This window comes from Mytilus californianus, unplaced genomic scaffold (genome assembly GCF_021869535.1).
Source record: "Mytilus californianus isolate M0D057914Y unplaced genomic scaffold, xbMytCali1.0.p SCAF_1, whole genome shotgun sequence".
NCBI lineage: Eukaryota > Metazoa > Mollusca > Bivalvia > Mytilida > Mytilidae > Mytilus > Mytilus californianus.
In genome coordinates this window covers 106,097,841-106,120,897 of record NW_026262581.1, presented here as the reverse complement: position 1 = coordinate 106,120,897, position 23,057 = coordinate 106,097,841, and the positions used below count along the sequence as shown (strand labels likewise).

Sequence of the window (23,057 nt, the reverse complement as noted above, 5' to 3'; positions counted from 1 at the left end):
AAATAGCTATGTTTTGAATGTCACATAGCAACGGTCATATAAACATGATCAATACATTTCTTATAAATGCATTTTAAAAATCTATAAAAACATGTCGACAGAATTTAGGATACAAGGTTAGACTTAAAAAGAGAAACTGATAACATTCTCAAAGACACAATTCAGAGAGTATTGAAAAAGAAATACAATGTAGATATATATCTTTAGATAAATTGGATATAGACGATAGTGAAGATTTAAAAAAAAACTGCAATTATATATTTACAATTAACCAATGAGGCTACCGAAGTCGTCGAAAGTATAAATAACAATGGCTTCAAGTTCACCTTATAATTCCACATATGATAACAGGATACACAGTAAAAGACCTGCGAATAGATATGATTTTAAACAAATTCTTGGCGACGAAACAAGATACACAGAATTTAAAAAAGGAGGTGGTAATATCGAAAAAAACTTTTTAAAAACGGGACATAAAAAATGTCTTGCACATTATGCATGCGCTTTTATAAACAACATGGAAGAGGGAGCGATATATATTGGTGTTAATGACAAAGGTAAGAGGAAAACGTTTTTGAGGACTTAGGAATTCCATATCTTATTTTTTTCGTTGATAAAACTATGTAAAAGGCCATGCATGCGATAGTAAATAATCAATAGACTGTTTTATGGATAACTGGAACCCCCCTCCCCCTTCCAAAGAAAATGAAAAGAAAAAAAAGAGGTTCCTGACTGGACACATTCATCAACATGCAAAGACTTACCGGGTTCAGTACTCCATCCCCCCTTTTATTTTCGATCCATTTTCTGGAGAAATATGTACAGAACGTATAATAAACTCATTTCATGTACGTAATGTATGAGCAACAGTAGTTTACTGATTTTCAAATTTCATAAATCGGTAAAGAAGATAAAAGGTATCAAACAAAAACTGATGGGATCGCATGAGATCCAAAAAGAGCGAGACCGGGTATGTCGACACGGTAAGCGTTCACTAATATGAATGATTCACGCGTCATGCAAATCTACACTCAGTCAAATGATGTCACAATCGAGAATCTGACATAATAACATAAGACAGACATAAGACATAAAGCTTTATTTAGAGTCGGTATAAGCAATACAATTACAAGCATAAGCTCTGAATGGCTTTTTAAACCGACAGAACAAAAGCACAACAAACAAAACATACATTTCAAGTCATGCACACATACAATTAAACACAGAAAGCAGGAGTTCATATTAGCGGTAACAGTTTTACTGCACCAGATGCACAGTTTAATAATTATTGTCTCTTCAGTGATTTTTGAGGCAAACCTCATACAAACGTCGAAGAGCTGATAAAGCCAAAAAGGACCAAAAGTTAAGCCAAGGACAAGGAATGAGAGCTTTGCACGAAAGAGATACATTCCCTGATTTAAAATGTTTTTGAAATTTTATAACAGCAATTACAATCAAGTCGCATTTTCCATGCCAGTACCGAAGTACCCTCATGCTCTAACATCGGTAAAATAATAGATCAGTAGGCTATTCTGTATCAAAAGATTTAAAAAAGACTAAAACCATTTCGCTAGTGAGACGAGACGTATACACATCGTTTCTGACAACCGATTCGTGATTGAGACTGTTAAACTTAAACGATTGGGCAGAGGGTATTTTACTAAGAGAACTTGGAAGGTGACAATTGGAAAGCTGAGATCATCACGTTTGTCATGGAGTCTAGTTTGAATTCGTCCATCAATATCGAGAAAAAGATCAAGATATGAAGTAGACTTTCTAGTTTCGATAGTATCGTTACTCTCATGTTTACTGGTTCTATGGGATGCAAGCACTCACTCAAGTCAGGAATATGACAGTTGTTATCCATTCGTTTGATGTGTTTGATCTTTTGATTTTGCTATTTGATTAGGGACTTTCCTTTTTGAATTTTCCTCGGAGTTCAGTATTTTTGTGATTTTACTTTTTAAATGTTTGATTTTGAGTGACAAGATATCATAAACATATCTGAAAGTGAAATTTAAGAACTTTGCAAAATGTTTTTCTTTTTGTGTTTGAGAAGGGTTTGTCTGAATTCTGCTTCGTGTGAGTAAAAAACAAGTCGGCCAGTAGGATGGCACAAATAATACCGTTGGAATACTGACTGTCCGCTGGAGTATCATTCTACCAATCTCAACTATGTTGTCGCTCACAATTTTTGTATAATATCTTGTGTATTTGTTGTGGGAATCCTGATCAGGGACATTTCAGCATCCAATAAAATCTTAAGCTTACACAAAGGTTTGGTATTTTTTACTAGAGACTATCAAAATAATTGTCGAGCACACTGCGATTTATTTCCGAAATAATCCTGACATTCGATGTTCTAACTATATCATTTCCTGACGTAGTACCGAGTTTATGCTGCGACCAGATTTTGAACATTCCATCTCTTAGCATAAGAGTACCATAGTTTTCTTCATGTTTTCGATAAGAATTCGTAAACTGATAAAATATTTCATCATGATATCGGCTATTTTTTTTTTATCCAAACACGCATAATCTATGTTCGCGGACATCTTTTTATATTCAAAGTACCAGTATTGGTTGATTAAAAACTTGCACAAAAAGTCACCCGAACAAGAACCCTTATTGGGTGTTTTCAGATCTATACGATCGAAAAATAACCAAATATAATTGAGCAAAGTGAAAGATTTGTTTTAATGAGATTGTGACATCAAGAACATCCAATCAGGATACATATTGAATCGTTTTAAAAATCTTGGCTACGTATGTCAAGTACTGTGATTTTGTTGTCGAGCCTGCGACTTCTGTCGCAGAAAACTCGACATAGGGTTAGTTATCTGGCGGCGGCGGCCACGGCGGCCAAGGCGGCGTAAACTAACTACTTAAAAGCTTTATATTTTAGAAGGTGGAAGACCTGGATGCTTCATACTTTGTATATAGATGCCTTATGTTATAAAGTTTCCATTTGTCATATGTCCATTGTCCTTGACCTCATTTTCATGGTTCAGTGACTACTTGAAAAAAAAGTTAAGATTTTTTGTAATGTTAATTTCTTTCTTATTATGAGTAAAAGGATAATTATATTTAGTATGTGCGTACCTTGCAAGGTCCTCGTGTCTGTCAGACAGTTTTCATCTGACCTCGACCTCATTTCATGGATCAGTGAACAAGGTTAAGTTAAGTTTATGTGTTTTTGTCTTTTTTTCTAATGCTATATGCAATAGGTCAACTCTATTTGGTGAATGGAAATATTTTACGATATACATGTCAGTCTGACAGGTTTTAATTGACCGTGACCTCATTCTCACGGTTCATTGCTCAGAGTTAAGTTTTTATGTTTTGATCTGTTTTTCTTAAACTATAAGCAATAGGTCAACTATATTTGGTGTATGGAAGACTGTAATGTGTATATGTCTGTCTGGCAGGTATCATCTGACCTTGACCTTATTTTCATGGTTCATTGGTCAATGTTAAGTTTTCCTGGTCAAGTTTGTTTTTTAGATACTATAAGCAATATGTCATTATATAAAAAAAAAGGAGATGTGGTATGATTCCCAATGAGACAACTATCCGCCAGATTTCAAATGACGAAGATAAAAGCAATAATAGGTCACCCTAAACCCTTTGTTATCCAATAAAAAATTCTTGTTTACTAGGTTAATGAGATAATTAAAGTTCTGATATCTAGGGGAATCAATAAGAATTTGAACATACACGAGCACCACGACGGATGCCAGATGTGGAACAGGATCTGCTTACTCTTCCAGAGCACCTAAGATCCCCCTAGTTTTGTTTAAAATGGGTTGTGTTGTTTGTGCTTTTTTTTATTGTTCAATGGCTGTGTTGTTTATACCGGTTACAGTCTTGTCTATTTTATGTCATGAAAAACGATGTCAATTTCAAAAATTCACATTCGGTAAAGTTTCAGAGTTAAAAAAATTTACATGACCGATATCGATGTTTTACGTAATTGATGATGTTTTAAGGTTAGATAAGAGTCAATTATCAATCCGCTATTCCGTGATGTCTGATAACTTGATATAACTTATCAATGTTGTTTATAGGAGTAACACGACGGGTATCTGTGAACCAGTTTCTTCTAACCTTTTCAGAGCACCTGAGATTACCCCGGTTTAACGTGGGGTTCGTGTTTTTCAGTTTTTATCTTCGACTTACGAGTTTGAATATCCCTTCGGTATTTTCCGTCTCATCGTTAAAGCGTGATAAGGGAGCCAACATATCAAGAATACGACAAAGTGTTGTAGTACAAATAACGAAAATGAGTGGTATACGTAAATGAGACAGCAACCCAACGACAAAAATAACCCAAAGACATCTAGAGGACAACGCACAGTCTTCTAACATGTGTTATTGAAGATATATGAGTATTTAGTCATTAAAACTAGACACTATATTTCAAATACAATAATAATTTGAAATTCTGGCATTGAGTAGTATTGATTTCTTTTGGTAGGAAGCAGATCAAAATACAATTGCTTAGACATGTTAGAAAAGAATTTAATGATATTTTTCAAACATGTTTTTTTTAATTTCTAGATAATGATTTTAACATTATCAGGATTATAACTGGATGAAGTATTTATTTGTGATGATAACAACACTGGAGCTCTTTTCTGCATTAACCTTCATCGGGTATGCTAAAACCGAAAAATATGAAAGCCAGCATGTATAACTACTTAAATACATGAAGAACTATATTGACAACTATTACAGAGGTTATTCTTGTAAGAAAGAGGGTTAAAATGCCGCAACTATTCAAACGTGTTGTAATATGTTTGATATTAAAAATATTTGGTTTATTTTTGTTTTTATTGGAAATAGAGTTTAAGGCATATTTATTATATCTGTAATAAATATATGGTTACACTAAGTTTCAGTAACACCCATGATAAGATATTATCTAGTTCTGTTTTCCTTAATTTGTATTGTACAGCATATCTTAGTTACTATCGAGGAACAATTAATGGGTTATGTCACATTTTGATTTAATTCTACTTGAAAATTAGAAAAAAATCTTTTAACTCGTATACCTGCTAAGGTATTATTGAATAAATATTCTTATAATAGGTAAACATTTGTATAGAATGTATGTAATATCTGCGGAAAACTTTTTTTCAAATTATCTTTAAAAACTTCTTTCTCAATGCCCTGTTTGTAGATTTTTCCCTTTCAGTGATGTTAAAACACCATAGGATCACCGAATTAATTTTCTTTTGTACAGGGTCATCTTTCAAATTTGTGTTCAACAACTAAACGTCTAAATAAGAGTAACGTCGAACGTTATATAAAGTCCTAAAAGTCGCCTAAAAGTCGTTTTTAACTATCAACACGGTAATAGATTTGTTTTTTAATACATCAAAAAAGAAGTCTATGATCATATGATTTTTTGATATCAATCATACGGAAAATTATAGAGCAGCAACATATAAATTATAAAGACAAATCTTTGGAATGGTTTTGGAGATTTCATGATTTGAGACATTTTAACATTTTTTTCGATTGAACATGTATTCTATACAAATTTACATCTATTAAAAAAATCATTTAATCATATATAAATAAAATATGCATTATTCTATTTCAAGTTTTACGTGCAGCAGTTGTATGAAAACTCATACAAAAAATATGACATGACCCATTAACTTGATCCCAAGTGCTCATTCATGAACTGAATCAGATCTTTATTTTCTGTTTTTTTTCTTTTTCATTTTTTTTTTATTCCTTACAAAGAGACAAAGTGAAGTGGAAGAGTTTAACGTTGAAAGCCTGTTGATCTGCCTGTCCCATTGTTTATATTTTAGTGTTTTGTCCATTCAGGAGCTTAGTTAATAGCATATATATAGAATGCTCTGTTGAATTCATTCACATTGTATTGAGCCCCTAGATGTTAACAACTAGACATATGTTATATTTCCACTACTGGAGATTTAATTGAATAAAACATTTTGAAGGAAAATATCACAACAATTTTTAACTAATATTGGATATTTATCCCAGAATGAAAACCCCCTCTCTTAAATGTTACAAATTCAAATTAAAACGGTAGTTTAAATATTAAAACAAGTTTAAATGCTCCACAAGTACCCTGATTTAATAAAATATGTCGTAAAAATTATAACTACACTTTCTTGACAGTTCTACCTCTTCCCATTTGAAAAGCAAAAAACTATCCACAATATCTTGTTTGTATTCTGATTGAATTACACATGTTAGAAAAAAGGTAGAGTTTGTCCCCTACAATCGAAAACTGGACCCGTTTAGATTTGAAATTCTTAATTAAGTAACAATAATACAAAAGTTTCCTGATTGTGAAACACTAGTTTGAAAAGATGTTACAACAATTTGCATAGCCATAGTAGTTTCAAACCCTTACAATAAATAACTGAAGCTTCTCTCCCTTTTTGTCAGAATTTCAAATTATGAAACTATTTCAAATAAGTATCCGAAATGAATAACATACTTTGGAAAATATATCACATAATTTGTCCCAGCAGTGGTCAGAATTTTAAAAACTCATAGTATTTGCAATATTACATCTAGTTATTATTCTCTAAAATATAAACCTTAATGAATAAAATATGCTACAAAAGATAACGCGATACTTTCTTAGCATTAGTATTTTGGGTCCTCTTACCATGAAAAATAAAGCACCCTTGTATCTCACAATTAAATATATTCATTTGTTCTAGTTTTAGTTATAACGTTCCAAAATATATCCTTACAACACATTTCTACATTATAGTTACTTCACCCCTTTATGGGAATAATGCCCCCGTATATGAATGAATTGTGATTATCATGGTTTTGAATCCTCAAATAAGTATCCTTTATTTAAAACATATGTTGAAAAGAAATCACAAAACTTTCTCTAAGCCATGGTATTTTTATCCCTTACCGTGGAAAAATTATCCCCTATCAAGTCAGAAATATAAGATACTTTCGGTAAAAGAGACTGATTTATAAATTGAAAGTTTTTTTTAATTGAATGATTTTTGATGTAGGAAACTACCTTCAATAATCGCATAAAGATCTTTCTTAGCGAAATGTCATCTTTTTCTATGAAAAGAGGGTCTGAAATGTCTGAAGTTGGGAAAGTTCGATGAGAAAGCTGTAAAACCTCATAACAAATACTAGGCTTATAAATTGGTACACCAGACGAGCGTTTCGTGTACAAAACACTCATCAGTGGCGCTCGAATCAAATTTGTTAAAAGCCAGAAGCAAGAACGAAGTTTAAGAACATTGAAAAACTAAAAACCAAAATACGGCTGCGATCATCTATACGTGGGGGTAAAAAAAAAAACCGTTAGTGTTTCGAATAATTTAAAGCTTTATAAATAGTTGATAGAAAATGAACGTATCAATGATATTTCTTTTCAACAAAAAAGTGCTGACTGCTGCGCTGGTGATACCCTCAATTACGAAACCTTCACCAGCAGTGACATGGACCAAGTGGTTGTAAAAACTCATTAAAACACATGGCTTATAATTTGGTACAGCAGACGCAAGTTTTTTTTCTACGTTCTCGTCAATGGTGCTCGATTAAAAAAAATCAGGTGCGAATTTGAAGACCTTTGAAAACCAAAAATTCCAAAACGTTTTTGCCGAATACAGCTTAGGTCATCTAAGCCTGGAGGTAGAAAACCCTAAGATTTGTGAACAGTAAATTTACAGAAAATGAACGTATCAATGATATTTCTTGACACCACAAAAGTGCTGACTACTGGGCTGGTGATATTTAAGTTTGTATTAATTTCAATTGGGATTTAAAACAGTGTTTGCAAAATCTATTCTATACATTGTATTGAGTTTAGAAAGGGTTGGTGAATTTGGTTTCATGCGAATTTTATATGTACCCAACAACTTCTTTACAAACAATAGAACGGTATTTTTGAAAACGTTATGATATGTAGATGATGTATAGTAACGATTACCAGATAAAGGAGTAGAATTAAAAGTATCTATTACACATTCCGAGTTACAAGACTTTACTATAAACTTTGTCATTACAATCCTGGAGAGAGAGTGTGTGTATATATATATATATATATATAAACGCCTAAAAAGTGTACACAACAACACCAATAACAAAAAAAGGAACTATAAATGTAATTATTTATAAATATTTCGGATAACAGATATCCTTCATCAGTAAATATGATTGTGATGTTGAATGAATCATATATCAGTCTACTTAAATTAAACTATAACAATCTTAAAATTTATACAATAAAAAAGTCAACAAAGTCAGAACAGCCGTTTCACAAACGAATGAACGGTCATCGTAGCGACTACCAATGCAAGCCAGACCTCCCTCTCAGTCGACATTTGAGATCCCCTGGCCACACTAAGGCAGATCTCAATCGACTGACCATTACAATCATTGACCACAACTCTGCTTGGTCTAGGGAGGATAGACTCACTCGGGAAAGATTTTGGATAAGAAAATTAACAACTTTGGCACCAAATGGGATAAATGAAAAGATGTAGTTCGACTCCATGCAGTGCTTCACATTTGGGTTATATTACTTATTATTACAGTCTCTGTTTCTATTTCTTTACTTTACTCATCTCGAAAATCTGTTGAATATACCAATTTAAATTGCTTAATTTTTTGAGGGATGTAAAAGTGCCAATCCACGTTCAACTAGTTAACCTTAGTCAAAATTTATTATCATATTTTAACGGCCGTTTGTTTGCGATGTTTAAATACGCAGACTCTGTTGTAACTACTCTACCGTTGTCAAATTTGAAATATTTACAAATTTAGATCGTTCAGTGCTGTTTATTTGGAATTCTTATTGACGCAATCGTTCTTGTAACATCATAACTGTCGTCACCGTTAAAGCTTTAGAATTGTGCTAGTTCATATCGCACATTATTATTTTCATTTAAAGCATATATTTGAACTCTCTGCTGTAATTATTCATATAACCTATGTCGTGTTTAACACATATTTAGAATTGTGCAAGCGTCTTACCTGATGTTCGGTTTGACTTTTTTATTGTATAAATTTTAAGATTGTTATAGTTTAATTTAAGTAGACTGATATATGATTCATTCAACATCACAATCATATTTACTGATGAAGGATATCTATTATCCGAAATATTTATAAATAATTACATTTATAGTTCCTTTTTTTGTTATTGGTGTTGTTGTGTACACTTTTTAGGCGTTTATATAATTTATTTATTGTGTACATGTATCGTCACTCGTAACGATCCAGCGCCCTCGTGGGAAAAAACCGTTGACTATTATTCAGACGTTTTATATATATATACAAGTCTAAATTGAAAACAACGTTCAAACCTATGATTGCGTTGGATAAAAACCGCAGTTTTTATACATGTGCATGCAAAACAAATTTTTTGTTAGAGGGGTTTAAATACAAAACAAACAACATTTTCCAAAAGACCAAAAAAGTGAAAAGGATATTTCAACAAAACGCATTTGACTAACAGGTCGAACAACAAATGTTCTTAAACCCTGCTGACTGCCATTGGCGATTGCCAAATAAACGGATCACCGATGTTATAAATGGATCTTAATTATAAATTTAATACTAAACAGAAAACAATAAACTTGCGGAAAAGATGATATACCGCAAACAAAAGGTGCAAAGGTTTTTGTACACCATATCCGGATTTCGACAATTAATGTCTCTTCAGTGATGTTAGGAATCGAAACGGTATTTGGAAAGCCATATAATTTACATCAATTTAGGATAGACTCTTGAATTTTGAGGAGTCAAAATAGGATGAACGGATCATATAAACCCGAAGGCAAATATAATACAAGCCCAAACGAAAAAAATATAAACAAGTCTAAATTGAAAACAACGTTCAAACCTATGATTGCGTTGGATAAAAACGTTTTTATACGTGTGCATGCAAAACAAATTTCTTGTTAGAGGGGTCTAAATACAGCACAAACAACATTTTCCAAAAGACCAAAAAAGTGAAAAAGTATATTTTAACAAAACGTGTGTGTGTGTGTGTGTGTGTGTGTGTGTGTGTGTGTGTGTGTGTGTGCGTGCGTGTGTGTGGGTGGTGTTTTATGTAAGTGTGTGTGTGTTAAATAATATAAGATTGGAACTCGGATGTCTTGGAACAATGTTTTTTTTTTTTATTTAGGAAAAGTCGTAGGTTTGAAATGTGATCACGAGAAAAGAGACCGTATAAGGATCAAAATAACACAAGTACTACAGAATGATTTAGAACCTCCGCTCAATACAATCCATTACAGTGTTGATTTTGTACCGGTATACAAAACAGATGAACATCATAAAGGTAAAGTGAACAGATTATGTTATTCTTGTTGCTAAACGATAGAATTTCAAGGTAAGACATGAGAAGATAGCTCTAATAATGTACTTTCAGAAAAGAAAACCGGGGTTACGAGACTAGTTTTCTTGCTACAAAACAAACCAGATAAATTCATAACACATTCTTTTATTAAAGTTACATTATCTGAGTTTTCGGTGTTCCCACTGTCTGTATCACTCTGTGCAGCTCTGAATACTGCTTCATAAGACGCGACGTCAGATACGTTAAATAGAGAATATCATATGGCTTTTTCAATATCACACCCGTATCAACCCGAGACACCAATATATATATGATCTTATCGTCCTTCCCTACGCCTATATTACCCTGCTCAGTCGCTCCGTAATTCTCGTATCACGGCTTTGAGACGAGAGCAGGCATTATCAGCGACGTCACAAAGTCTGAGGAGAAGTTATCAGCGACGTCACAATGTGTGAGGAGACGTTATCAAGCTTGCTTTCGTCAAGCGTAAAACTGTCTTAGGGAGGGGGAACAGACCAGTCATAGAACAATAAACAGATAATTGGGGTTTCTTCGTATAGATATCGTAAAATATCAGCCGCTCGACACAATGTGAAGCTTTTTAGCTGCGCTCACTCACCGAAAAGGTTCACATTGTGGCTCTAGGCTGATATTTTACGATATCAATGTGTAGAAAACCCGATAATCTATACATATATATATAATCCAAAGAGCTCTACTCGAGGGATTATATTGGTTGAGGGTTGATACGGTGTGTGATATTGAAAAAGCCATATCATTAACACTTTATTATATACCTCAAGTAGATGTTTTTTATGTAACATGACGTCATACAGATTAGGGGTTTGAAATGACGTCCTACAGATTAGAGGTTTGACATGACGTCATACAGATTAGGGGTTTGTTAAAGCCTGTGCAACCAACAGTGACTGAAATCGATGACGTGACGTTATACAGATTAAAGGTATGATAAAGCCTTTTCAACCGTGCCTGATATCGTTGACCGTATTACACATACAATTTATCTGTATTTACTACTAAGTATATAATAAACTGGCCTAAACATCTTTGACCCGGACATATTACAGAGTCATAATGAATGAACCGACGTTTAAAGTTTGTCCAGAACTTATCAAGTTATGTTCCGTTTTGGTAGTGAAACAAAGAAAAACACTTGTTGCAGTCATGCAACATACACAAATACACAATCTGTTAAATCGATTATCAGATTTTTAGTCATATTTCATTGAAGTTATATTGTAAAATATTATCTGCTTGACGCAATATGAATCCTTCTTGAACTTGCGCTCACTCGACAAAACGCTTCATAGTTTTACAACATCAATATGCAGACAACCAGATAATCGGTAGTTGAAAAAAATTGAATCAAACAAAAAGATTCTGTTTCTGTAAAAAAAAAACCCCAAAAACAATCGTTAAAATATGATAAAACAAATAATTTTCTTCATTCAGATGAACAGTTTTAACAAATGAATTTCTGCGGTTTAACAATCGAAGAGGGAGGAAGACACGTACGATTTTAAAATGTTTCAATAAAATGAGCCATAAGTGACATCAGTGGCTGTTAAATTAAAAAAAAAGATTACGATTTTTACTCAATCCCTTTCAGATGACGTCGAAAATTCTAGTGCACAGGCACAATTATAAATATAAAGAGACAAACTTTTCCGCAGCAACGCTTGATAGAAGATAAAAGTCTTAATCGCGGCTGGCATTCGGTATATCGAGAAAAATGTTCGTGAAAGAATGATTACCGGTGATAAGCATTGCGATCGGGTCGTGTAAGAACCCGTTGTATAATCAAAAGGCGGGAAAAATCAGAAAAAAAGAAATATTGTCTGTCAATATGGTTGAACTTATGCGTAAGGGTTGTTACGCCCATGGCAACGTACGCTACCATCAGTTATATGGAGATTCATTCATAGTACCAACGTATGATTCATGCATAACAGAAGACGCTTATCTTGTGTGGAAAAATCCGATATCGCTCAGTTTGGAGATAAGTTATCATAAGGTTTTTTTTTCTCCTGGTTTTTTATCTTTAAAATAAGATTTTGGTTTAAAGGGATATTCAATTCATTTGCACCAAACACACATCGCTTGTAATAACAGCTGACAATGTCTTACTCTGAGCCAAAATCAAATGTTCTGATACAGTAATCCTGCGAACTGTTTTTTTTTTTGCCAGCTCGAACATAAAACAATTCAGCTCGGCGTATTTAATACATTTAAGGCAGGTACGCTCTTCTATTTGTTTCATCGTCGCTATTAAAACTTTACTTGGCATTGAACTTGAGGCCAGAGACCAAAATGACGCATAAGCTAACAACTATAGGAATCAATTTTTCTCGATTTTCTCTAATATTCCGTGACCGTGTTTAACCATACATTTGGTACTTTTTTTGTCCTTTCTGTTCTTCAGCGTTTGTATTAAGTTTTGAACTTCAAGTATTTTGACTTTTTGCACCACTGAATAGACATTTATTGTCGAAATGCGCATCTGATACAGTAACATTGTTACCGTTAATGTTATTATTGGCTAACACTCAAAATTAAAAAAATCAAATAATATTAAAAAAATCCAAATACGACTTTTACAATCTCGACATTTCGGTCATTCGACATCTGACTCAATCTAAACTTCAAGTAATATCTAAATAAAAATTGTAAGTTATGACATAAATTTATCTTAAACTAGCAAACTTAAAATTTCAACCCAAGAAACGGAAGGGGAAACATTTTGTGCTGTAACAGTGTAAAAGAAAAAATGTTATCGACAAACAAAGTTAAATTTCCTAAATTCAAGCTTTGAAAACTTTTATAAACCATATCTGTGCTGCCTGCTGATGAGTCCTGAGTGCAAATGATCATTCACTTATACATACCAGTAATTTTAGTAAGTATAAATTAATTTTTATGCCCCCGCCATAGCGGAACGTATGTTCCAAAGTTTGTTTCCGTTCTCTACTTTTAGTTTGCTTCAAACAAATGTTATGATACTTATACACAATGCTTATTACCACAAAATACAGATCAGGTTTGAATTTTGGTGATGTCACTTAAAGTTATGACCCTTTACAAATGGAAAAATGGCTGAATTTTTTCGTTTCCGTCCCCTTATTTAGGTTCGCCTGAACCAAATGTTATGAAACTTATACACAATGCTTATTACTACAAAATACAGATCAAGTATGAATTTTGGTGGTGTCACTTTAACTGTTCTAGAGTTATGCCCCTTTACAAATGAACAAAATGCTGAATTTTTCGTTTCAGTTCTCTAACTTAAGTTTGCCTCAACCAAATGTTATGAAACTTATACACAATACTTATTACCACAAAACTCGGATCAAGTTCAAATTTTGATAGCATCACTTTTACCTTTGTCAGTTATGTCCCTTTATAACTTTATATGATATGCAAGCGGGGGCATCATCTGTGTCTCATGGACACATTCCCCATTTATTTTAATCCTTTTGTCCGTCAGTTCTGTGCATATCTAAAAGAATTTTAATCAGTTTGTAGGAGTTATGAGCATCTGTATTGGTATCTGCCATATCTGGTATATTGTCGTTACTTAAAACCGTAATATATCTTTATAGAAACAATTTCCACATTTAAACAAAATCTTTTACTATAAATGATACTGGGAAGATCCTGAACAAATTTTCAGTTTTATGTGGACAAACCCAAGTAAGAACATAAATAGAACCATACAAATATTACATGCATGCAGGTTCTCGGACACCATCTCGCATACTAAAATCATATCGTGCAGAAATGTGGTCCTCTTCTGATTTTGAGTTTGTGCTGCTATCCAAAATCAAAATTGTGGAACATATTTTATCAGAATCATTTGGCAATCCAAAGCACACTCAGCTAGCTGTGTTCCCTTAACGGATCATTTTTAAAAATGTTAATGTATTCACATAGAAGTTATTTCAAAGTTAAAATGTTGAAAGAAAATCCTCCAATGGAACATTGCACATGCACAAAATTTATTTACAGGAATGTACATATTATATACACGAAGCACTCATAGTATGTTGGCCAATATGTAGATTTGATATTAACAGCAATGTCTAGCTAAATAAAATCTATGAAGGGTCGGCACTTATTCAAATTAGTGTCTCCTCCATGACAGTCTTGAACATTAAAACTCAATACTTAATAAAAGACACTGCTACTTTCAGTGTTTGGTATAGGTTGGCTGTAACTGTGCACATCAGTTCAACAAAGAACTCTATGGGGAAAACCCAGAGAAATCTTTTTGTCAGAAAACATTGTCAAACATCCAAACATACTATCCACACTGATCTGTGTCCACACTTGTAAACTTTATAAGATATTTTATAAACTTTAGAAGATATCTTATAAAGTATATAAGATATCTTATAAAGTATGTAAGATATTTTATAAAGTTTATAAGATATCTTATAAAAACTAGATTATAAAAGATATCTTATATATTATATGAGATATCGTATATATTATATGAGATATCTTGAAGTTAAATAGTTGAACGTCTTGCCATATGTTAATGTTTTTGTTCGTTGTTTTGTACTTTGTATCGATCTGATGAGTCTAGCCCTTTTTTCCTGAATTTCATAGTTTCTTCTTATGTTGTGCTATTACACCACTGTCCAAGATTCATGTTTAACTTAGCCACATTTGATGAGCCTGTAATTCAGATGTGATCGTTTGTTACTGTATATCAAATTTGTTTCCGTTTGTTGTTTTGTACATAAATCAGATGGTTGGTTTTCTCGTTTGAATTGATTTACATTTTATCATGTCGGGGCCTTTTATTGTTTGCTATGCGGTATTGGTTGTGCTCATTGTTGATGCGGTGACCTATAGTTGTTAATATCTTCATCATTTGGTTTCTGGAGGATAGTTGTCTCGTTGACAATAATACAACACATCTCTTTAATTTATACAGAAGGTATAATTATTTGTTTTTCTAGCAGCGAGAAAATATGTGTGGCCGCTTTGGTAGCGTCGCTCTTTACTTTTGAACAGTACAGATGCAACAAAGGATATTTTGAAACACAATAGGTCATTGCCCACAAAATCATCCTATTCAACTTTGAAATTTTTCTTTAAGTATGTATAAAAAAAATTCTCGTAGAGAAAACTTACAAAATATAAGTGTTACTCTTCCGGAATTAGAATTTAAACGTTTATACAGTTGGTAATTGTAATTGAAATGTGACCCTAAACGGGATTTTACAATGGATGTTGTAGTAAATATGTCGAATGCTTTCAGGCGGATACAAAGTTGAAATTAATCAAAAGAAATGGAACTCTTTGTTAGAGAAGCCTTAACAGTTTATAAAGGTGCATACTTTAGGATTTTATGCATCTTATATACGTGTTTATACTTAAATTATAGTGTAGAGCTTCGAGATATTTGTAAACTTTTAAATTATAGACAAATTTTCATAAAACAGTCGATTGTGGTAGGTGCAAATACAAGTGGATCTTTTTTGTGCATAAGCATAAATTCCGCCGAAAAAATTCCACAGAAAGATAATAGGTTGATCTTTTTAAAGCATTAATTTGCATCTCTGCCCCCGGCGGCGAAAGTTTTTTGGGAAAAAATCATAAAAATGGGCAACTATTTCATCGAAAAGAAAGTCGAGTGCACCTTTTTATGTTCGGGCGTGTTTGAGTCGACTATTCTGTCTTGAAGACGTATAAAGCAAAACTATATGATACATCATCTCGCTTTAGATTCTATTATTTTAATTTATTTAGGCTACAGATTGATTTGATAACATTAAAAATTCACAGTACTAAAAAATGAAATATATGGGTCAAGTGAAATTTCTAATGAGTCATTACAACAGAGTAAGTGTGTTAGAATAACAAAATTTTACACAAAAGTACTTGACGACAGACTTTCCAAATGTATCTTAAAAAGCATAACTTAAAAAAAACTTAATTTTTTTGTGTGTTATCTAGGGTTATTAGTCTTCAACCTCTGAAAATTTTTAGCCTGGTCTGTCCTTCCACGAAATATTTAATTAGAATTTATTTTTATGTTTTTGAACTTTCGAAAATTCCACCTGACAACCAATCAGACAATAGTTTTAAGTTGACTAAACGCAGAAAAGTACATTGAATGATGCTCATTAGCTAGTAGATACATTTGTCTTTTAAAATACAACTGGAATATAAGGATCGTAATGGTGCTATGTGGATAAATAGAGCTAAATTGGCAGCGCGTCATCCCTACAATGGCTTCCATTTTTGCGATTGTAAAAATTAGCTGGCGTAATGGGGAGATAATTTTGACGAAGTAGAATCCTGACTGCTTTGCGTTGATAGGACTTATTTTTTGAAGACGTGACAAAATGCAACAATTATGTAATCAACTATCTCATTGAAACAATGTTTGAAGTACGATGATGCTTGAAAAAGAGAGGCAAAAGATGAACTCATAAGTCGAAAACAAACTGACAATGCCATGACAAAAAAACGAAAAAAGACCAAAAGACGAACAACAGTATACTAAGCACAACATAGAAAACTCAAGATTGAGCAACACGAACCCCTCCAAAAATCGGGGGTGATCGCATGTGCTCCGGAAGAGTAATCAGATCCTGCTCCGAATGTGGCACCGTCGTGTTGCTTATGTATGTACCTGTGATTAGTCTTATTCGATATGTCACATTCGAGGAAAAGAGAACGGATTGTGGTTACAACAATTGGAGCACATGGGACATACCATCTGTGTGAACCAGATATTCTATAACGTCAACCAACTCGTTCGTAACGATGGCAAGCTGAAACCAATTCCTTAAATAGACATACCGTATCCGAAAGTCTTGATGTTACGTCGTTTCTCTGGGACGTCCACTAGTTGAGTAAGCTGAATCTCGGCTGACCACTACACTTTGTTCATCGGGACTACCTCGTGCGATGTTACGCGCGGTTAATGTACATAACGTTTTGGACGTTTTTCTTTCTTTCTAAATAGCGATAGTATAGTATTATCGTGTTCAAAATTATTTTAGACCCGGGATCAAATATTGTGTTTTATTATATCTCCAGATACGCAAACATCAATGTATCTGATACGAGTGGACCGACCTCTAATAAAGATAAATGTCAGTATACACACAAATATATATTATAAATTAAAATGAAAGATTCAGTACGTACAGAAAAATCAAATTAAAATTTAAACTTACTTTTGAAAAATACATTAGCAATGTGTGTGAGTAGGAGAATTTTACTGTAGCGAATGATGATTTCTTAAATTCACATAACACGAAATAGTTGAATTTACCTTTCTTCAATTGTCATGGTCCGTTCTAATAATCCCTATACATGAATGACTTTTCATTGTATATTGATTATGAAGGGGAACTCTTAAAAACTGCACTAACGAAGTGTACAATCCCCCAAGGCAATTTCCAGAGGAAAAGAGCAAAAGAAAATAAAATCATGAGTACTGTTGTTTGTCTAATCATTATAAATAAATTCAGGAGACTAGAACTATAAAAGTATTTTAAGTTGAGATTTTAACATTGTAAGTGTTATTCAATGGTACATATATAGAACCCCCCTAAAAAAAAAAGAATTGAAAAGGGGACAAAGGTGCGGGGAAAATATATTTAGTATTTAATCCAATTTTTATATTTGAATTCAATGTTTAAAAAATAATGACTTGATAAAAAATCTAAGAAAGTTAAAAAAAAAACAAAAAAAAAACAAAAAAAAAAACAATACATTCATCAATAAAAAAAAAAAGCAAGCATCTGATGTTGAAACGATTGTTAACTAAAATTCATTGATGATGATTTATATAAAATTGTGTACTTTTTGAAATGAAGGATTTCTAGATATATTAAATAAAATGTTCCTGTAGCAAAAGAAATCTCCATTTTTGAATAATTTATCCTTTTTTGTTATCACAAAACTATGGCATTGCTCTTTCATTCCATTAGTTGAAATGACCATAAAAATGATTTACATCCCTTTTACAAACCATGCTAACATTTAAAGTGAGCTAATATCAAAATTTTATTATTACAATGAGAGGCTAATTTTGTTATGTCACTCGAAGGTGTGAATATGTTCTAAATTGGTCAGGCAATACTTGGTCATGTTTTATGAACATTTAAAACCCTCGGCTACGCCTCGGGCTTTGAATATTTATAAAACATGACCAAGTATTATCTAACCTATAATTTGATTTCGACTTCGATTTATATTTGTTTTGTACTTTTTGTATTGAATGCTGATTACGCTAATGTAAATTATTGGAACTTTAGTAAACTAATGTCGCCTTTATTTAAACTAACACCAAATCGGCTTAAGACGTTTTGCGCTTTTTGAAAGGACATTTGCGCTTTTAAAAAAGGATATTTGTGGGTTTTTTTTGCGCTTGTTATAAAGGACATAACAGTTTTGTTAAATGACCTCCCCTTTATCCTGGCAACATAATAAAGACATAAGGAATATTATTCCCATTTTTTAATCCATGTTTTGCATAAGCTTCTTTAAAGATAAGGGGAAACATTTTAATGCTCTATCCATTTTTTTTCAAAATAAAACAAGCACTCTTAAGTTGTCAAACATTTTTTTTTCTATCAGTCATTTGAAGAAAATTTCTCGCCGGTGGTCTGAACTAGAAAATTTTCAAAAAATATCTGAAAATCTTCTTCAGAATTGGATTAATTTGCGGGTTGAGATAATCTTTGCACTCTTTCCCTAGCCTTTGAAACAGTCTTTAAATCCTTAGGATAAAGAGAATCCTAGTCCACATTTTTTAATCCAGTGCAAATAATCTTTGTTTGTCTTTGTTATAGGTCATAAGCTCATTAAACTGAAAAGCAAGACAGTGCGATTGTCCAACCAATTTAGTACCAAAATTAAAAGCCCAACCGTCAGCAAATTTTGAGCGCAAATGCCATTTCGTGTTACAGGTAAAAAAAGCGCAAACTTACTGCGTCGCAACAAATTTAGGGAAAGAATGATAATAATATATGAAAATCATTTAACACGGAAAACTAATTCACGGTAGGTATAGTGTCCGGCTGAGATCGTGTTTTTTCGAGTGAATCGGTCCACTTTTTTCGAGTGCAGATCAGGTTTTTTCGAGTGATATTACATGCGATCAGATCGATTTACTGCTATTTCGCGAATAATAATAGTTGTATTCGTGGCTGTTCATCTTATTCTGAATGCTATACGAGTTTTGAGCACAAAAGGCATACAATTTCAGTGTAACCACTCATAGTTCAGTGTTTTATATTGTCCGTGTTTTTTTCGAGAGCAACATCTAAAACGTCCGGGTTTTTCAACAAATGGTCCGGTTTTTTTTTAAGATAATATGAATAAGAAAGAAAACAATATTTGGCTTAAAAACTAACTTTTCCAGTTTGAAACTTTTAATTAGCGAAAGACAATATTATTAATTCTTAATAAGTCACAAAAACAAATTACTATGTTGATCAAATTTAAACCTTTTCATGATCAATTTACTGATAAATTTCTGTTCTGAAAATATATTACCATAACCTTGCAGTATTAGGATATATAAAAAATCACTGGGTTCTTTTTAAAACGGTCTTTAGAACCGATCAGAGGGACTCATAATCTTTTCAATTTCATGTCATGCTACCTTTGTTTAAACCGTCAATACTATTATATGATTGATATATATATATATAGTACAGTGACAAAAAAACATAGGAGCAATAAAAACCAAGGAAAAGCAGTAAAATCTAGAAAATTCAATATAAATCCAAATATTCTACTAAAAGAGGCCTCACCCCCCTCCCCCCAAAAAAAATATTACAATAGCACTTGAATTGAATGGAATATCTTATAAAAAAATGAAAACAACACTTTATAAATATTATGCGTTCGAAGCTCTTTTCTAGATTTACTTTCACCCAGATCACTCAAAGTAGAATATTTGAAAGCCAAGGATGTATAAGACCCGAAACATTTGAAGACCAAAATGACCCGAAAAATAGCCAAATCCATTGAAGGTCAACTTTGCCTAATAGAGTTGAAACCTTAGTTTCTTTTATAATTTTTAAATTCATAAACGGACAATTTTAAATGATTGATAGTTGGCTGCTTAACGTCCAGTGGCAAATATCTCATGCATGTTCAAGACAAGAACCAATTAACAATAAATCCTATAACAGAGGAAGTTCGGGATGAAGGTCGGGAAATGTCGACTGCCACTGAAAATTATGGTATATTGGATGGACAGAAAGGAGAAGGTCCGGTAAGGGCTAGTTTTGGCCTAAAATTTGGAGTACATCTGATGAAAGAGTTTTTGCATTTTTTAAACACTTAAGTGTCTACTTCAGTCGATTTAATTAGTTTATGTTAAAAATTTGAACTGATTTGGTCATGAAAGACGCTCAAATTCAAGCTTGAGTACGAAAAATCTTTCAAATATGCCATAAAACGTCACTTTTCAGATGGTTTTTGTAAAAAATGGAAGTGGCCGCATTCGTGTTCAGTCTCAACCTTTATATATGCTATGTATTATCATCAAATACAACATATATTTAAATATTAAGACTGAACACATATGCGGCCACTTCCATTTTAGACAAAAACCGTCTTAAAATTTGCACAAATGCTAAAATTGTGAAGATTTCAGTAATATTGCATGCATTTATGATACTTGTACCTGATGCATGTGCATTGAATTGTCAAAAACAGCCCATATTTATGGAACAGAAGTATTCTTCTTTCCAATAAATAGCTAAAAGTTTACATTTCAACAAATTTCTAAAAATGATATATTTTGGGGCCAAAAAGGGGTCTTACCGGACCTACTCCTTTTGCCTTGCAACAGGCCACCTACCTCAAAGATCTGTTGCAAGGGATCTTAACGTGCAGTGAGTGTGGCACTCTCTAAACGCATCGTTCTGACTGGACGTGACTGTGTACTTGAACAAACCGCACAGCCAAACGGACGCTCTACTTTGGCAAGGGTTTAACTGCCGGTCGGAAGAGGACCTAAGTGACTATATTTCTATTCCCCAGTCCCCCTTGGAGGTTAACAATTTTAGAAAGGTTTGTTATAAATCATCTCTGTACCGAAGTACTGGCTACTAAGCTGATGAATAACTAGGGAACTTATCCAATGTATTTGATAAACAACGAAATAAATAATCTGTAAGCTTTAATACGATCCTTTTGAAATAATTAAAAAAAAATTTAAAAAAATGTGCATATAATATGCGTACACCTCACAAATATATTTCTTTTAATATCTGATGGAAACAAACACCCAGGGATAAAATTTTGCCCAAATTTAAAAAAATGAAAATTTTGCCAAATTAAAAAATAAATAAATAAAAAAAGATCGCAAAATTAAAAATTTTAGTTGCAAAAATTAAGAATTAATAATTTTTTTCCCCAAAAAAATAAAAAAAAAAAACAAATACTTTTCAAAAATAAAGAAAGATTTAAAAAGGTAATATTTGACAATGCGCAGCAACATGAGTTACGAAATAATGTCGTGAAAGTTCTTAATAAGCATTTTTCAATTTTACACCCGGTATAAAAATGAGAAATGGAACGCTTCATAAGAAATAAATTCGTTATCTAGGAGTAATCAGGGGTGGACGGAATTTTACACCGGTGTTGAAAATGCACACACCCTTCGGCATTTAGGATGTATTTTCTGTTAAAAAAACACATATTTACCCGCTTTACGCACTTTGTGTATGTACGTCTCAATCCAACATGTCTGAGCTCAGATAAATAAAATTGAGAATAGAAATGGGGAATGTGTCAAAGAGACAACAACCCGACCATAGATCAGACAACAGCCGAAGGCCACCAATGGGTCTTCAATGCAGCGAGAAACTCCCGCACCCGGAGGCGTCCTTCAGCTGGCCCCTAAACAAATATGTATACTAGTTCAGTGATAATGGACGCCATACTAAACTCCAAATTATACACAAGAAACTAAAATTAAAAATGATACAAGACTAACAAAGGCCAGAGGCTCCTGACTTGGGACAGGCGCAAAAATGCGGCGGGGTTAAACATGTTTTTTGAGATCTCAACCCTCCCCCTATACCTCTAGCCAATGTAGAAAAAACAAACGTACAACAGTACGCACAGTAAAACTCAGTCGAAGAGAAGTCCGAGTCCGATGTCAGAATAGGAAACAAAAGAAAATAAACAAAATGACAATAATACATAAATAACAACAGACTACTAGCAGTTACTGACATGCCAGCTCCAGACCTCAATTAAACTGATTGAAAGATTATGTCTTCATCATATGAATATCAGGCACAATCCCTCCTGTTAGGGGTTTAGTATTATATCGTCATATAATATATGAGAAAAACATAACCCGTGTCATGCCAACAACTGGTTTTAGAATAAATATGTTTAATTCCGATGCAAAGACCCTATAAGTGAATCAATATTAAAGCCAAAATATGAAATCTTTAATGACCTGACAACAGTATCGTAACTATATCCCTTCTTAATAAGTCTGTTTAAAGGTTTTGTTAGCTTTTGAGGTGAATACTGACATTTTTGTGCTTTGTAAAGAATATTACCATAAAAGATTGGATGTGAAATACTCGAACGTATAAGATGTCTGCATATTGAGTTATATTTACGAATGATGTCCTTATACCGATGATAAAATTTAGTAAATGTTTTGACTAGTTTATGATATCGAAAACCCTGGTGTAAT

The 23,057-nt window shown here is 32.9% G+C and overlaps 3 protein-coding genes across 5 annotated transcripts in view; 2 read left to right on the top strand and 1 right to left on the bottom strand.

The window, feature by feature from the left end:
• Positions 1 to 23,057, top strand: part of LOC127729143 (trichohyalin-like) — a 119,825-nt gene that overhangs the window by 11,770 nt on the left and 84,998 nt on the right. The gene's annotated exons all lie outside the window — the stretch shown is intronic.
• Positions 1 to 23,057, bottom strand: part of LOC127729310 (uncharacterized) — a 66,625-nt gene that overhangs the window by 26,296 nt on the left and 17,272 nt on the right. The window lies entirely within an intron of this gene.
• Positions 32 to 23,057, top strand: part of LOC127729208 (schlafen-like protein 1) — a 30,587-nt gene continuing 7,561 nt past the window's right edge. The window contains exons 1-2 of the mRNA XM_052236918.1: positions 32 to 557; positions 10,160 to 10,315. Coding sequence (XP_052092878.1) covers positions 311 to 557; positions 10,160 to 10,315 — 403 coding nt within the window. The 5' untranslated portion in view covers positions 32 to 310. The remainder of the gene's footprint in view (positions 558 to 10,159; positions 10,316 to 23,057) is intronic.